General features: G+C 49.8%; 2 protein-coding genes across 4 annotated transcripts in view; one reads left to right on the top strand and one right to left on the bottom strand.

Annotated features, from left to right (window-relative positions):
- The window catches only part of Ankrd27 (ankyrin repeat domain 27), a 53,436-nt gene extending 38,077 nt beyond the window's left edge, over nt 1–15,359 (bottom strand). The window contains exons 1-4 of one of the 3 annotated variants that reach the window (XM_031386213.1): nt 15,220–15,359; nt 9,646–9,777; nt 1,258–1,368; nt 48–204 (exon numbers count right to left, since the gene is read on the bottom strand). In XM_031386213.1, the coding sequence (XP_031242073.1) occupies nt 48–204; nt 1,258–1,368; nt 9,646–9,747 (370 nt within the window). In that variant the 5' untranslated portion in view covers nt 9,748–9,777; nt 15,220–15,359. Of the gene's footprint in view, nt 1–47; nt 205–1,257; nt 1,369–9,645; nt 9,778–14,936; nt 15,161–15,219 lie in introns of those variants that run through there. The other 2 variants (XM_031386212.1, XM_031386211.1) reach the window with 2 other exon arrangements.
- Nucleotides 15,360–15,622: 263 nt separating this feature from the next.
- Nucleotides 15,623–17,199, top strand: Rgs9bp (regulator of G protein signaling 9 binding protein). Its single transcript, XM_031384282.1, has one exon. It carries the CDS (start codon nt 16,361–16,363, stop codon nt 17,072–17,074), a length of 714 nt encoding a protein of 237 aa, XP_031240142.1. The 5' UTR covers nt 15,623–16,360; the 3' UTR covers nt 17,075–17,199.
- The last annotated feature ends 268 nt before the right edge of the window (nt 17,200–17,467 follow it).

The raw sequence follows: 17,467 nt of genomic DNA, 5'->3' as shown, positions 1-17,467 counted from the left end.
GGGTGCGAGCATGTGCACGAGAGAAAAGGTCAGTTCTCCCTCAGTACCTGAAGTCTCTCTATTCTCCAAAGGATGAGCAATGCAGAGAATGCTGAAACTCTCTTCTTTTTCGTTGTAGAAAGTCTCTTCAAAGAGGATGGGCACAGAGAGAAGGCAAGCAAAACCTGCTCCTAGCTTAATCCTGTTTCCTTCAATGAGGACAGCCTGGAATGAAGAAAACATCACTGGACCAGCTTAGGGTGGTCACTGAGACCCTTGTAGCCTCCTTCTTTAGGCAGAGCCTGTCACTCCACCCCAGTGTGGGTTAGCTGGACATGTGACTAGGAAGCAAGGAACAGATGTGGTGAGAAAATCTGTGATAGTTATGTGCCAGGCCTCATGAGCCACAGAGGGATGTCAACCAACTGAGCAGGCTGATAACCCTCATCCTCTCCGATCTGCTGAGGTATCTACAAGCCCCACATGCTCCGGCCCTGGGTCAAACTGCAGACTAAGCCCCAGTGAGAAGACTAATTTAGGGTGGCCTGGACCCCTGACTGTGCATCAGTTAGGAGAATAAGGCCAGCTGAGTGCAAACAAAACATCTACCTCTTAGGCTCTGCCTGCTTCTTCCATTAACAAACAAAATGCATACACACAGCTGGACATGGCACCTCATGCCTGTAATCTCAACACTTGCAAGGCTGAGGCAGGAGGATTATGAGTTCCAAGCCAGCCTGGGAAATACAGCAAAACTCTGCCTCAAAAATCAATAAATATGGGCTGGGTATGGTGGTGCATGCCTTTAATCTCAGTACTTGGGAGGCAGAGACAAGCTGATGTCTGTGAGTTGAAGGCCAGCCTGCCCTACAGAGTGAGTTCCAAGCAAGCCAGTGCTAGACAGTGAAACCCTGTCTCGAAAAAAACAACCACAACAAAAGAAATAGCTTAGTGGGATACAGACCTGAGAAGGGGTGTACCAGGGCCCCGCAACATATAGGTAGATGACTCCTTTAGCTGAGGGAAGGAGGGAAGAACTCCAGCCCCACCCCACCTCCCGTGACAGAGTCTGGGTCCTACTCACTATTATCATGGCCCCCTGTCTCAAAGGCTCCCTAACAAAGGCGGGGGACCCATAGCCCTTTCAAAAAGCTGCTAAGTACATATAAAAATCAATATTTATGCCAACAATGTAAAAGGCTGAAAAAAATGGGGTTATCTTGTCTCTGTCTGCCCCCCCCCCCATCAATCCTGAGCCACCCTAGAAGAAGTGAATACCTTTCCATCTAAGGTCTGAAAGTGTCCTTCCGTGGGTACCAAAACATAGGACTCGAACTGGCAGGAGGCCTGCACACTGCCCGGCAGGCTTCCTCTGCAGGGCACTAGGACCTAGAAAAGAAGGAAGCTCAGTGATTGGTGGACAGAGTGCTGTGTGACTTCTGAGGCCTGGCCCCGGGTGTCTCCAAGGAGCCTCAGCGGGAATCTGTCCTGCAGAGGACTTGGTGAGAGATGCCAGCTTACTTGGAAAACGGTTCTGGTTAAGGCAAGAAGCGTGGCTTGTTATGATTGGCAGCAAATGCTCTTACTTGCCTTTCCCCTCCTTTCTCTCTCTGTCTCTCCCCGCCCCCCTCTCTGATCCAACTCATGAGCCCTAACTTGTTTCTTTTTTTAAAAAAAAAAATATTCTTTTGAGACAGGGTCTCTCTATTATCCCTGGCTGTCCTGGAAGTCACTGTGTAGACCAGGTTGGCCTCAAACTCACAGAGTTCCACCTGCATCTGATTCTCAGTGCCAGGATAAAAGGCACATACCACCACACCCAGCTTAACTTGTTTAATTTGTAGAAGTAGACTGTCCTTCTTGCATCTTCCAAAATTAGGAATTCAGTGTCCAGTCCTGTGTCATCACTATCTATACACAGTTATTTTGAAGCAATTCCCAGAAAAATTACATAAGGTAGAGAAGTGACTCATCCACATATATTTTTAGGAATGCATATCTGAACAATGAGCCTTCTTTTTAAGAAACAGAACATGGGGCTGGCTAGACCGCCCGGTGGTTCCCAGCACCCATTGTCAGTCACGGGAGTCCAACGCCCTCTTCTGGCCTCTAGGGGCATTGCACAAACCCACACACAAACATGCACATAGACACATAAATTTTAAAAAATAAAATGAAAATGAAAAGCAGAACCACAATGCATTGTTATGCACAAATGCCCACTTCAAATTTCTCTAATTTCCTCCTACTTTTTTTTCTTAAAAACATTATTTTTAAAACATTGTTTTAAATTTTTTGTACAAATTTTGCCTGAATGGGTATCTATGCACTACATGCATACCATACCCACACAGGCCAGAAAAGGGTGCTGAAACCCTGGAACTGGAGTTACAGACCATTATGACTCCATGTGTGTGGTAGGAATTGAACTCAGCCCCTCTCTAAGAGCAGCAAGTGCTCTTAACCAATAGGCCTCTACTCTGGCCCAGATGGTTAATTTCTGATATTCCTGTCTTCGCTGTTTATATTCAGAAAAAATGAAACTTCCTTTTATGTGTTTAAACTCTATTCTGTAGCTTCTGCTAAACTCCTTTGTGAGTCCCCAGCACTGAAGAAAAAATAGACATAGTGGCATATATGCCTGTGACCTGGCACTCAAAGAGGCCCAGCAGGGGATTGATTGGTACAAAGTCAGCCTCAAAATTCAAGGCCAACCTGGGATATTGTCTCCAAAAAATCTGAAATTGTAAGCATTTGTTGATGTAAAGGAAAAATGATTGAACTTTATTTACTTAGCATGTGTGTTTGGGTGCCCATAGAAGCTGGAAGAGATTGTCCAATTCCTTGAAAGCTGTAGTTACAGGCATTTGTCAGCCAGCTGATACGGGTGCTAGGATCCGAACTCTAGACTTCACGAATGAGCTGAGCTGCAAGTGCTCTTAACTGCTGAGCCATCTCTCCAGGCCCCATCAGATCTGAAATCTTAATTTAAAACTAAAGGGAGGCCTCTGGGTATCAACTTCAAAATGAGAAACAACTCCCAGCTATGGGACCTCAGGACCACATAAAAAGGGGCTGGAGAGATGGCTCAGCAGTTAAGAACACTGACTGCTCTTCTAGAGGTTCTGAGTTCAATTCCCAGCAACCACATGATGGCTCACAACCATTTGTAATGGGATCTGATACCTTCTTCTGGTGTGACTGAAAACAGCAACAGTATACTCATAATTCATAAATAAACCTTTAAAAAAAAAGTACAGCTCACAGTAAGCACACACAGAAGACAAAGAATGGGTTCTAGCAAGCAGGTGCCTAGCAGCAGTTCTGGGGGCATGTAATGTCAGCCTTGGAGGCTTTGTGATGGCCACTGCTGCTACACTGAGGAGGGGGAGGCACTGTCTATCCATGGAACAGGCCTGCTCCTGGCTTCATACGACTGTCACAGGACACGAAGCTTCTGTGTGTCCTGGGAAACACCACCCTAATTAAACGAACATCCTGTTTGCTCACTGGCACACCTTCCCGTGCCCAGCACCCAACCACACTGGATTCACATCACCAAACATGCCGGGTAGAGTAAGTGGCATTCGTTCATTGACTGAACAGGGGACCCTCCAATTTCACACACTTGCCTTCCCCAGTTTCCTGGAAAGGAGGCTAACCCCTTCCATTTCAAGGGAGAGGACCGCCCTACTACAGAAAGTCCCCCACCAATTAGCTAAAGACAGCCCCAGCCCTTGTTTTTTGCTTGTTTGCTTGCTTTTTGTTGCTGCTGTTTTGAGAGAAGGCCTTACTAGGTAGCCCAGGCCAGCCTGGAACTCCAGATCCTCCCCCTCTGGTACCTACCTGCCTTCTTTTAATTTTTCTGACAAGCAAATGGACCCGTCCTCCAGGTCACACTGGAAACCTGGACAACTCTCTCAAGGCAGTTGATATGAACCAGTGTAAAAAGGGACAATCTGCTTTCCCTTTCAAGCCCCTGCTCCCAGAATGATGGCTCTGAGACTGATTACTTACTAACAAATGCCTAGGCCAAAAGCTTTGGCTCATTCCCTCACTAGCTCGTAACTTATTTAAACTCTTATGTCTACCACTTGGTTAGTTACCTCTCTTCAGCTCCGACTATTTCTTTCTTTGAGTCTCCTCAGCATCTTCCTCAGCATCACGTTCCAATCTCTCTCCTCATTTTCTCCTTAAGTCTGCTACTTGTTGGTTTCTGTCAGTCTCCCCTAGTTCCCAGGCAAATCTCCCTCTTATTCTCTCACTTTTTCCCAGAGTCCTCTCTCTTCCTGCCAGTGTCCCACCTCCTATTTCCTGCCTCAGCTCATTGGCCATAGGCTTTATTGACAGGTGAGGCTTATAAGAGATTCTCCCTTCTCACTGGGACTGGGAGTCCTTCGCCTCCCAGTGAGTGACTCCACTGTGCAGTAAGCCACCACTCAGCTGTTCTGTGCACCAGACTGTGGTGAGAAAATCGTCCTTCCCACAGCTGCACAGTGTTTGCTGAGCCCAGCAGAACCTCCGATAATGATCAAGTAACTTTTCCCAAGCCTGGCATTGTCTGAGTTTATAGTCACCTGTTTTGCTTTGACACAGGTTGTGCCTGAACCTAAGTCTGTATCAATTCTGCTGTGCTTAGAGTCATTGTAAAATGGGGATCTCAAAAAAAGCAGTGGGTTGTCAACTTAAGAAAATGTAGCCATTAGCAGTGGCCCAAAGCCCTGTAAGTAACCCACATAAATTCATTCTGCCCAACTCTAGATGAATGTAAATAAGTCATGGGGGGGGGGCGGGGAGCTGATGTCTCACCTTGGAGGTAGATCTTAATTATATACCTCTCCTACAAAGTCGGGAAACAGCTGCCTGTGGACAAGAGTCCCTGGAGACAGACCTGCCCAAGTCACTCTCAGAAAGCCCCAGGTGCGTTATTAGCCTGGATAATAAGCACAGAGGTGACTATTAGAACAAGGTGGGTGTCACAGGTTCCTGTGACTGAAAGATGAGGGGTGTGGGAGGAGGCATTTCCATGGTGCAACCATGGGTCAGGAAGAAGCATCCTCCCAGGAAAGGAAGCCCTGGAATGAAGCCAGCTCCAGCAGTGGCTGGGCTAAGTAGGAGACCGGTCAGCCTTCCCCCTCAGCTGCCACCTCCATGCTACTGCAGACTGGCAGAGCAGGGTAGCATGCCAGTTTGTCTGTAGGGGAAAGTGCCAGAGTCAGCTGATGCTCCAGAAAGACATTTATTATTCCATCATTTTTATTTTAAATGTTTGAGTGGTTTGCCTATGCATATGCTTATACACTGCATTTCTACACACTGCCCACAGAGGCCAGAACAGGGTGTCAGATCCACTGGAACTAGAGTTATAGACAGTTGTGAGCCACCAGGTAATGACCTGGGTCCTCTGAGATCAGCCAGTGCTATTCTCTTAACCACTGAGCCATCTCTCCAGTCCCAAGACAGTTTTTAAAATGGTGAATTTATCTTTTTTTTTTTTTAAAGTTCCATGGTTATGGTTTGAATCTGAAATGTCTCCCACAGCTCACATCTTAAATACTCTGTCCCCAGCTTGCACTGCCATCTAGTAGTCTATGGAATTCTTTAGGGTAGAGCCTGGAGAACGGAAGCAGTCACTAAAGCGGGGCCTTGGAAGGTCAGAGCTGTTTGTACCTGGCTCCGGGTCTTGTAGTCTGCTTCCTGTTCCTCCATAATATGGAGACGTCTCTGCCAACACTCCAACTACTCCAGTATGATGGAACATAATCTTCCAAAACCGGTATCAAATCAACCCTCCCTCCTTAGGTTGGTCACGGCAACAAGAAAAGTTAATGCTATTCCCATAAAGGACTCTGATCTCCAGAGAAGATTCTAGGCTGGTTAATGCTTGGCCCCAGTGGCAAGCTCCCGGGACAAAAATTAAGCACTAAGCTGACGATCCCACATTGCTCTCTCAGAAGTGACAGGAAGGATGAGGAACTTTCTAGAAGCAATTGCAATGGTCTGTTTTTTACTTCACTAACAAACATGTAGATCACACTGCACAGTGAACAGCTGTGACCCATTTGCCCATGTCTCGAACGACGGGGGTGGGGGGCAAAGGGGGGAACAGAGGGAGCCACCCAGCTTCAGCCCTACCCTGAGTACAGTGGCAGAGTAGTTCATCCCACAATTGACTTCTACAGGGAAGCTGGCCTCACCCAACAGGACCAAGGAAGGCCAGAAACATATCACCAGAGTGAGCCAGGTGGATCTGTGGCTGGAGCAGAGTCCTATTTCAAAAGATGGGGCTGAGTACTATGGTGCACACATGGCTGGGATCTCAGTATTGAATTTGGGTCCTCACATGCTCTGACCACCGAGCCTTCTCTCCAGCCCTTTATCTGTTTCTTTACTTATTTATTGGAGATTTATAAGACAAGTCCCACTATGTAACATATGCTGGCCACAGACTCACATGTTTGAGTTACCGACCTGTTTGGTCACATTCCGCCTCTAATTTTTATTTTTTTGTATACTGAATTCTATGGCTTTCAAAATCCAAATTAAAAGACCAAAAATTAAAACACATGAAGGAAAATACTAATCATAAAAGCCAGAACAAGCCTCTAGAAAAGGAGGCTCCTGTGGGCAGAAACAAGACACAAGTTACTTCTGGTTTTCCAGAAAAGCCACTGGCAACTGGAGGCTGACCTGAGCAAGCTAAACTTCTCCTTTGGTTCAAATCCTCAGAGGCCTGACCTGAGCAAGTCACCGCAGGAGAAGAGAAGCGAAAGTTCGATGTGAGGTGAGAAGGGAGCAGGACACAAAAGCCAACAGGGACTTGCCAAGTAGAGTCAAGGACAACACAACACACTCGGTGCGCTCAACTTAAAAGGAAGTGTGGAAAAAGAAACTGAGGCTAGCTCGGTCAGTGAGGTGCCGGACCGCAACTTAACCTCTGGAACTCATGTGAAAAAGCCAGACAAAACTGGTCTGGTGGAGCATATGTGGACTCCCAGCACCGAGGAAGCAAAAGAACCCCAGGACGGTAGGCTAGTCAGCCTAGCTGCGTAGGTGTGTACTGATCGAGTGAGGGACTCAATATCAAGGAGAAAAGAGCCGTGTAGTCTGAGGAATGTCACCTGAGGCTGACCTGTGACCTTCACATACACATACAGATTTGCCTTCATACACACAAACTCACACATAAGATAGTAGGATAGTTCAATGATAGAGCCCCTGCCTAGACTCTCCCAGTGAGGGTCTGGGGGTGTGGCTCAGTGGTAGAGCACTTGCCTAGACTCTCCTAGTGAGGGGCTTCAGGCAATGGCTCAGTGGTAGAGCCCCTGCTTGGCATGTACAAAATCCTGATTTTCCTCTTTGGCACTGATTTTAAAAAAATAAAAAAGGAAAAGAAGAAAGAGGAAGGAAGGAGTGGGAGGAAGAAGAAGAGAAGGAGGAGAAAGAGAAAGAAGAAGAGAAGAGGAAGAAGAAGAGCAAGAGAGAGGAAAAGGAAGAGAGAGGAAGACAACAATGACAATGATGACAACACTGCCGCCGCCACCTACTACCCTGGTTGGTTTTTTTTTTTTGGTTTTTTTTTTTTTTTTTTTTTTGTCAACTTGACTCAAGCTAGAGTTATCTGGAAAGAAAGACCCTCAACTTGAAAAGAGGTTTCCACCATACTGGACTGTGGGCATTTTCCTGATGAACGACTGATGTGAGAGGGCCAGCCCATTGTAGGCAGAGCCATCCTTGAGCAGGTGGTCCTGGGCTGTGGAAGACAGCAGCTAAGCAAGCCATGGTGAAGAAGCCAGAAGGCCACACTCCTTTGTGGTCTCTGCTTCTGTTCCTGCCTTGAGTTCCTGCCCCGACTTCCCTTCATGAGAGACACAAGCCAGGACAACCACTAATGTGCAAATGAGGAATGTTCCCTCATAGGCAGGCTCACATGTTGGAGCCTTGGTCCCCAGCTAGTGGCCCTTTTGAGAAGGCTCTGAAAGCTTAGGCTGTGGGGGCCTACCTGGTCGAAGCAGGTCATTGGTAGGCATGCCCCTGTAGACTAAGTTGGTCTCTATTCCCTCCCTTGCACTTTCCCTCCGGACCCTGAGGTGAAGAACATCCTGCATCACAGACTCCCACCACCACACAAAGATCCACTCACTAGAAGACAGAAAGCTCAACACCCAACTCTTCTCCACTAGGTGGTTTCTGCTAAGCATTTTGTCACATTATCAAGAAAACTGACTAAAGCTCCCAACCCAAGTACTGGGAAGATCTGCAACACCAAGACATGGGGGTGCCCACTCCAGGCAGCACAGGTTCCCAATGCCACCGTTGCTCCCAAATGCTTCTTCTATTCCTGTTCCCTGGCCCCACCCTGGAGGCTTTTGAGATGTGGCTATAGCCTAGTTTCCTTCCTGTTGTTGGGATAAAAAAAATCCTGACCTAAAGTGGCATAGGAGAAGAAACGATTTACTTGACTTAGATTTCCAGGTACTGGCCATCACTGGGGGGATGTGGAGCCAGGAAATCTAGCAGACAGTCACATTATGCCACTGTCAAACATCAAGAAACAGATGCACCATGCTGCCTGCTTGCTGTCGCTTATGCCCCAGCTAGTTTTCTTCAGGCTTCCGAAGTTCAAGGCTCATGAAACAATGTAGCACACACTGGGCTATGTCTTCCTGAATCAGTTAACAAGCAGACAATCCTCCCCCTAGACACAGCCACAGGCCAGCCTGATCCTGATTAATTCCTCAATTGAGACTTTCTCCTCAGGTTATTCTAGGTATGTCAAGATGACATATTTTGACTTAATTATTAAGCTGGTGCTGAGACCTGAACCTGGGTCCTCTGCAGAAGCTGAGGAGCATTTAAAACTAACCATGCCACTCTGTATGCATTCACATGCTCCCTGCTTCCACAGGAGAGTACTCAGCTGAACAGAGGAGGACTGCTGAGAACCAGGGAGGACTACGATACTTGCGTTCTAGGAGCACTCACAGACAACAAGGAAGTAAGGGAGCTGAGTACCAGGACGAAGGTACGATCTACCTAGATGAGGGGCAAGAGTTTAGAGACAGGATGTCCTGGCTGGTTTATGTCAACTTGACACAAGCTGGCATCATCTGAGAGGAGGGAACCTCAACTGAGAAAATGCCTCCATAAGATCTGGCTGTAAGGTATTTTTCTAATTAGTGATTGATGGCAGAGGGCCCAGTCCATTCTGGGCAATGGCATCCCTGGTCAGGCTGAGCAAGCCATGTGAGCCAAGCCAGTAAGCAGCACCCACCATGGCTCTGCATCAGCTCCTGCCTCCAGGATCCTGCTCTGTTTTGAGTTCCGCACTGACTTCCTTCAGTGATGAACAGTGCCAAACTGTGAGCCAAATAAACCCTTTCCTTGCCAACTTGCTTTTTGGTCATGGTATTTCATCACAGCAATAGAAACCCTAAGACACCAGGCTTCAGTCTCAGGACACTTCATCCAGGAAGGAGCTTGAGGTGGCCCCTCACTGTTCAAGCACAAATCCAATATTGGGTAACACCTCCCCCCGGGGGGGGGGGTGGGTGGAACACCACAGGGCTTCGTTTAACTCCACAGCTCTGTAACTGACTTCCTCTAAATGTCTCATTCGCCTGCCACATTCCTGACACTGCTCACACGTGAAGCCGGTAGACTTACAATGCCATGGATCTGGGCCACCTTGCTGCACAAGTCAGGGCGCCACTTCTGAAGGGCCAGGTAGAAAGGGTTTTTCAGGAGATCTTCATCATACAGAGCCATATGGACTGCAGGGGGATCCAAGTGAGCTTCCTGCAACAAGGGAGGGGAAAGCCGTGAATAGAGACAGGGCCCTCACTACATCCCAGTCAACCTGGAGCTCACTCTGTAGACCAGGCTGACCTTGAACTCAAAGAGATCTGCCTGCCTCTGCCTCCCAAGTGCTGGGATTAAAGGTGTGCACCACCACTGCCCGGCCTTTTTTGTGCTTTTTGATTGTAGTGACACACAAACCCATGCGTGTGCTACCATGAGTGCACACGGCCCTTCCCCCCCTCTCAGAGCTCCTCACGCTTGCTAGGCAAGCACTCCATACCAATGACCTAAATGCCCAACCACTTTGTTTTTGTTGTTTTGCTTGAAGCAAGACCTCACTATGTATGCAGCCCAACCTAACCTCACAATCAGGATCCTCCTACCACAGTTCCCACAGCTCTGGGGCTGTCCTACTGCAGTGTCCCCAGCTCTGGAATTGTACTAGAGTCTCCACCCTATGCCCAGCTTTCTCCATGTCTTTTCTTTTCACCCTGAGTCAACTGTATGGCCTGACTTAACTGGCTATGGCTTCTGAGCATCAGCCTCAAGGGGCCTTGTATATTCCACCCTCATTCTCAATATACCCTGAGGACAGCATGCTGGGAAACAGCCCAAGAAAGGGAAAAACCATGGAAGGGAGAGAGACGAGCCCGTGTGATCTAATGAACTGAGCCATGCGGGAACAAAATGCAGTCTCACGGTTATGCCAACGAAAACATCCAGAGAATAACAAAATGAGGGCAGCTGGGAGCTGTCAAGTTCTGACTTGGTTACACAGCAAAGGCCTCCTGAAACCAGGACCCCTCCAATTCCACAAGCATAGCCCCTGGAACATCTAAAAACCCTAAACTTTCTCACATCCCCATCTCCAACCCATCTGGATTTTATTTTTGCATATGCTATAAATCGGCCGCTAATTTCATTTTTCCATATGGTAAGCCGATTGTCCCAACATCGCTTTTGGCACCATCTCTGTGTTTCACACCAGTTGGGAAAGCTGTCTCTGCCACACTCCCAAGTCCTCGTGTGCTATTTCCTCGCCCTACTCAGTTTCAATGGCCTAGACCTGAGCTACTCAAAAAGAGGTAGGAAAAAAATAGGGTTATAGACACAGACCAGATGGTCAAATGGAAATTCTTATTGCACTCGTTTTGTTTTGAATTATTACATTTTCAAATAGAAATCTTAGTGTATTTGGTTTGAATTATTACATTTTCTACTTTTTTTGCTTTTGCACATGGGTGAGGAACATGTGCTACAGTGTGCATGTGACCGTCAAGAGGGCAACTCCTGGGCCTTAGTTCTCCCCTTCCAAAATGTGGGCAGGGCAGGTCGTGGGGATGGATTCAAGGTTACTGACTGCACCGCCTTGCCAGCCAACTGTACTTGTTTTTATTTGCACCCTATGACCTCAAACCCCTGGCCTCATGTGATCATTGTAACTCTACTCTCTAAGTATCTGAGACTCCAGGTGTGCACCACCATGCCTGCTATAAATGTCTGGTAGCCACATTAAAAACAAACAAAACAAAACAAACAAACAAAAAAAACAAAAAAACAAGTCGGGCAGTGGTGGCGCACACCTTTAATCCCAGCACTTGGAAGGCAGAGGCAGGCAGATTTCTGAATTCGAGTCCAGTCTGGTCTACAGAGTGAGTTCCAGGACAGCCAGGGTTACACAGAGAAACCCTGTCTCAAAAAAACAAAAAAACAAAAAACAAAACAAAAAAAAGCTAAAACTGAGTTTATATATTGTAACCTATTCAAAGTACACTTTTAATAAAAAATCATCACTTTAAAATTAAAATGAATGTGGCCCATGAGATAAATGGCTCAGTGGATGAGGACACTTGCTGCCAATCCTGATGACTTGAGTTCGATCCCCAGGAGAGAACTGACTCCTGCAAGCTGTCTTCTAACTTCTTTTTTTAATTATTATTTTTGTTATTATTTTAAGTGCACGGATGTTTTGCTGACATGTATGACTGTGAATCATGTGCATGCCTGGCACATGTAGAAGCCTGAAGAGGGCATCATAACCCCCTGGAGTTCTAGATGGTTGTGAGCCACCATGTAAGAGCTGGCAATTGAACCTGGCTCCTCTGCAAGAGCAGCCAGTGCTCTTTAACCACAGAGCCACCTCTCTCCAGCTCGTGTCCTCCGATTTCTACACATACACACAAGACCGTAAACTCCATCTACCCAGATAAAAAAGTTTGCCTGACAGATAGCCACACAGGCCCAACACCAAATCTCTTGGCCCAGTGAGAGCTGACTTGACTACTGGCCCCACTCTTCTCACTGGGGCCTTAGTTCCTCCCACAGGAGGATCTAAAGGAACTTTTAAGAAGAGTCTAAAAGAAAAAAAAGTGGGTGTAAGTAATCCCTCCTCAGGCCCCCAGGGAGATCTTGGCGATGGTTCAGGTGTCTGATTCATTGAATTCAATTATTGCTGGAGCCAGATAATCCGCTCATGATACCCCTCCCCCCCAAGAGAAGCAGAGAATGAAGTTTTGGGCAGACAAAGCCATAAGGGAATAGCATTCTTCCTGGTTTCTAATAGTTGATTCCATGGGGCATAGTGTGACAGCTGGAGGTGCTTCAGATAAAAACCACTTGAGAAACAGGATGTACGTGATGGTGAGATAAAGCTGGGGAAGGACACATGACACTGGCAAAATACTCAGTCACTCCCCAGCAAGGAGATATGGCCAGAAAAGAAAAGGAATAGCAGGGGATGGGGAAGACACTGAGATGAGGACCAAAGCAACGCTAAGGGTTCAGGAGGTTGTGAGTTCCGTTCACAGAAGTCTTAAGAATCCAAAACCAAGGGGCACCGGACCATCCCTGACAGACCTCAAATGAAAATTGACAGAAGAGTCAGTAGCATGAGTCAGAAATGTCAAATACCCTGGAATGTGAGCCACCTGACACCAGCTACCCTGTGAACAAGCGAGCCACGTGGAGAAAGTCTGAACATTGCAGGAGACAGCATGCACACTGCCGTGTGGTTCTGTGGTCTTCGGCTGTCCTCACAACTCAGATGAGTCTGGGTAGCCGGGAGCCATCTGGGGACTGGGTACAGCCCTGCTCTGCAGAATCCAGCCTGGGGAGACAATGCCTCCCAGAAACGTTACAGGAACCCTTAGAGGTTCAGAACCAAAGACCCTAATCATGCACACTTTCCAAGTGATTCAAAGGGAGGGGTGGGGTGGTGATAAAAAGGGAACCGTTTCTATTCATCTATTTTTAATATCAAATGAAGCCCAGGGATGTAATCTGTGCTTTCTGGTCCCTAGTCCTTCTGGCCTTGTAAAATTTACAGATGGGGCTATACTGTCCGTAAACCCTGTGTTAAAGCACTCAGCTTTAACACCCACATTCAGCTCACTTCGAGGCTAAGAGGAAGCGAGAGGACCTGGGGAGCTGCCTCTCCCAGGTAGGTGAAGGGTTAATCCCAGATAGCAGCCAAGAAGGTAAAAATAAAAAGTGCTCAAAGCTGGTCAAACAGGGTGACACTGGAACCTGTGGTGTGAGGGAGAAATGATCAGGGAAGCAGTTTAAGTTTGGAGGGGTATGATCACTGCTCAGAATCACCCTATCACCCTGCTCCCTGGAGTTGCAGATGGAACAGCTATGCACCCATCTCCCTGCCAGGATCTCAGGCAGATAGGCAGGCACTCAGAGGGCCGGCTCTTAGTGGCTCCCAAAGATGGCCAACCTCACGACACATTAATCCAGATTCCTCTGAACTGACTCCTCTCTAGGTCTGTCATCTATAATCGGCACCCCTTGGAGAGGAAGATGTTACTGGACACCAACCTAATGTCACCGGCTAATAACCAGGGAGTGACCTAACAGCACAAAATCATTGAACAGCACCCAGACAAATCAATAACAAAAAGCCTGCAGCGGGGCCTGGTATGAGGACAGCACAGTCCGGTAAGCACATGGAGGCCCATTCATGACCTTGACCCCAGGCCCTGTGTGCAGACACCACTGCTGCTCTCCTAGAAATGCTGCCTGCTGGGGGGAGCTTGCCCGAGGTCTAACCCAGCAATACACCCTCACCCAACTCCAAGACCCTGGCTGCTTTCCCAACAACTACTCCTTCATCCATCTTCTTCCTCTGCCCCCCAGATTGCACACATACCTGTCCTGGTGAACCACACCCAAGTGACCTCTCCAACAGTGAGGTCTACGTAGTATTCTTCTGTCTTTCTTTCTGCCACCCCCTCTACTGGCCCCCAACAAGCTGAATGGTCCATGCTTGGTGTTTGGACTTTGTCTATTTTCGAAATCCCATCATTCCCCATGCCCCCACAGCTTCCCAAAGGGATGGGTTCTCTCTCCTCCCATCCATTTGGTCGCAAAACCTATCCCCCTATCAAAACCCATTGGGGTGGCTCCTGCATGGCTGCAATCATCACCCCGCCCCCCCATCCCGAGAATGGCTAAGTCCCACAGCACCCAACTTCTGAAGGACAGACCCCTGAGTGACAGGAAGTACTGGGGTTCAGGGCCCTAGATCCTATCGGCTGGCATACCACCACCATGGCCTACACTGAGGGACTCTCAAAACCCTACTATGTGCTGCTTTCGCTCAGGATCAATGGGAAGTTTACTGAATGTTTAATGAAAACAGGAGCATCTCTCCACAGAATCAAACAGAAATCCCAGCCACTGAGCACTATGTCTGTCCAGTCTCACCAGCCTCTCTCACCCTGAGCCTCTCACTCCTATATGATGATGTGTCACTTGCTTCCACTGCCACCCACCCCGCCTTGAGTGTCCACGTCCCCTGAAGCTGGAGGAGAGGCTGGAGGGGCACCGCCTGGCGCGCGCGCCTCTGGGCAGTCCGTTTTCAACCAAGAAACTGAACAGACTCTGAGTAATTGAACGTCTCTGGGTACCTGGGTTTTTCATTAAGTCTTCTCTACCTACAGGACAAGAGGATCTCGCCACGTGTAAAGCAGGCAGAGATAGCCTCTTCACTTTCAGGCCCCGCGGAAACTCAAATCAGCTGGCCTAGACCCGGACCTGTACACACAGCCTCCTCCCTCAGTACCCAGTTTGGCCATCGGAAAACCTCCCAGGCCATATGGCCTAAGAGCTACGGCTCTGCCCACTGCCCCAAGTCCCAGCTCCAGGGGTACCCGGGCCTGCCGTGGAGCCCCAGGAACAGATGCATTCTCCGCGCCGCCAAGGCTTCCCTCTGGACGCAGTGGACAACGTGCGCGCCGCGCTGCGGACAGCAGAGGAACGGGAGAGCTGGGAGGCTCAGCCCGCAACGGGTCCGGGCCCCGGGGGCCCATGAGCCCAGCCAGGGGCTACCCCTCAGAGCGGGGAGCCCCTCCCCCTTCCGCTCCCAGGCCCCGCCCGACCTCAGCGTTCTCCAGAGTAGGGAGGCGCTGGAGGATACCCGCAGAAGACACTTACTTAAGAGGCTACATAGTTTCACCTCTGTGCTACGACAGCACCTCCCGAGCCCAGGGCTGGGACCTGAGTGCCCACCACCCGGGTGCGGTGGCTCCACTCTTCAGCCTACCTCTTTACTCCACCGTTGGGCGGAACCCTACTCCAGTCTGTCCAATAAGAGGTCATTTTATCCGAGACTGACATGTAAACAGAGCAATCAGTAAGTCTAGTTCAGTCGGGGGTGGGGCCCAGGCGACTCCGCGCTTCCTACTCAAGATAGCCCCGCCTAGAGTCAGGGTGTGCGCGTGCTCAGAATTCGAGAGGCGGGACCTAAGGAAGATCTGATATTAGGGGTGGGGTCCAAAGTGGGTCCCTGAAATGGACTGCGCGATGGAGAAAGAGAGGCCCATCTAAGTAACAATCCTACTCGGCCGATCGGTCTGTGCTTCTGGTGATGCAGACTGGAGGTGCCCAGTCTTGCGAACCACCCTACTCTATTGCCTACAGGGTCTGAGAATACAGTGTCCCTTGGTCCTTTCCCTTCAGTAGCATGGGCTGCGATAAGCTAAGCATTCTTTCTACTGAGTCTCACTTTTCCTCGTCTGCAAAGTAGGAAAAAAAGACAACTTGGATTTGCAGGGCGCTAAGGTTCTAGAATTATAATGGTCGGCAGAAGAGGGAGAGCCACACTTGACCTCCCTGGTCTGGGCCCCGCCTACCCCTGGTCCAGAGGGTGGGGGAGGAAGCTCCCCGCCTAGACCAGCGGCTGGAGGCGTGTCCTAGGAAACTGGATCCTGCTGCCCTTGGCCTGGGCTAAGGCGCGCGGCTCAGCTTGGAGACTTGGGGTCGATCAAGGATGGGGTCTGCACTCTGGGCTTCTCAGGGAGCCCCCATGAAGAAGAAAGTTGTGCAAAGATACTACGTGTGACCCGGAGCGCGTCTGGGAAAAATGCAGGAGCGGATGGGGAGCAGGTAACCGGACTGCCTCTGCCCGTGGGGACCGCGGAGGCGCACGTCGAGGGTCTCTGGAGAACTCCGTTGAGAGCGGCGGCGAGGACATGAGGAGCATTCAGTCCACCCTGCCCAAGGTTGGCATCAGGGCTGGAGGCGACTTGCGACATTGAAGCGTGCAAGTGGGGCACCACCGCCCGAGGGCAGCGCCATGGCCAGAGAGGAGTGCAAGGCGCTGCTGGACGCGCTCAACAAGACCACAGCGTGCTACCATCACTTAGTGCTTACTGTGGGCGGCTCCGCGGACACGCAGGACCTACGCGAAGAGCTGCAGAAGACCCGCCAGAAGGCGCGGGAACTGGCCATGGCCACCGGTGCCCGGTTGACCGTCGTGCTCCGCGACCGGAGCTTAGCTACCGAGGAGCGCGCCGAGTTTGAGCGGCTCTGGGTGGCCTTTTCGGGCTGCCTGGACCTGCTCGAAGCCTACATGCAGCGCGCACTGGCGCTGGGAGCCTCCTTCCCGCTGCACGCGCCGCGCCGGCCACTTGTTCGCACTGGGGTGGCCGGCCGCTCCTCTGCCGTAGCCGCGCGCGCTCTGAGCGCCCGCAGCCTGCGGCACGAAGCCGAGAGCGATTTTGATGTCGCCGATCTGCCCCAGTTGGAGCGCGAAGTCCTCCAGGTGGGCGAGATGATCGACGACATGGAAATGAAAGTCAACGTGCCCCGCTGGACTGTACAGGCGCGACAAGCGGCAGGCGCGGAACTCCTGTCCGGTGCCAGTGCCGGCGCGTCCTCCGCCGGTGGCATTTCGGTGGAAGAGCGCGCGGGACCCTGCGACCCCAGCAAGGCCCTGGCTGCCACCGTTTTCAGCGCCGTGCTGTTGGTGGCTGTGGCCCTCGCCTTATGTGTGGCAAAGCTGAGCTGACTGATATCAAACGGCCGTCCGCTGCTCCTTCTCTTTCCAAGGCATGGGCTTGGGGTTTGAACCGTTAAGGAGAGAGGTAGTGAGCCCGGATGTGTGCGAAAGAACATGATCCTTTCAAGGCCCAACTCTGCCTGGGCAAAACATGTTTTGTTTTGTTTTTAACATGCTGGCCCAAGAGGAGTTAAGAGCACAAGGCAGTCAGGCTATTACCTCTAATGTCTGCCGGAGCTTTACCTCCTATTAATAGAAATCGGTCCACAATGAACCCAGATCCCTTTGAGTTTGATGGGTTAATACGTATATCTCAAGTTTGGTGCCCTCGGGCTGGTTGGTAGCTCTCATTCTACTTTAGACGAGACAATTTGGTAAAGGTGTGGGGTTGTATCAAGCATA

The sequence above is a fragment of the Mastomys coucha genome, unplaced genomic scaffold (genome assembly GCF_008632895.1).
Source record: "Mastomys coucha isolate ucsf_1 unplaced genomic scaffold, UCSF_Mcou_1 pScaffold21, whole genome shotgun sequence".
Lineage (NCBI taxonomy): Eukaryota > Metazoa > Chordata > Mammalia > Rodentia > Muridae > Mastomys > Mastomys coucha.
This window is presented reverse-complemented; position numbering and strand designations above follow the sequence as displayed.

Coding starts and splice junctions, on each gene's coding strand:
- Rgs9bp (XM_031384282.1), top strand. CDS start 16,361: ATGGCCAGAGAGGAGTGCAAGGCGCTGCTGGACGCGCTCAACAAGACC.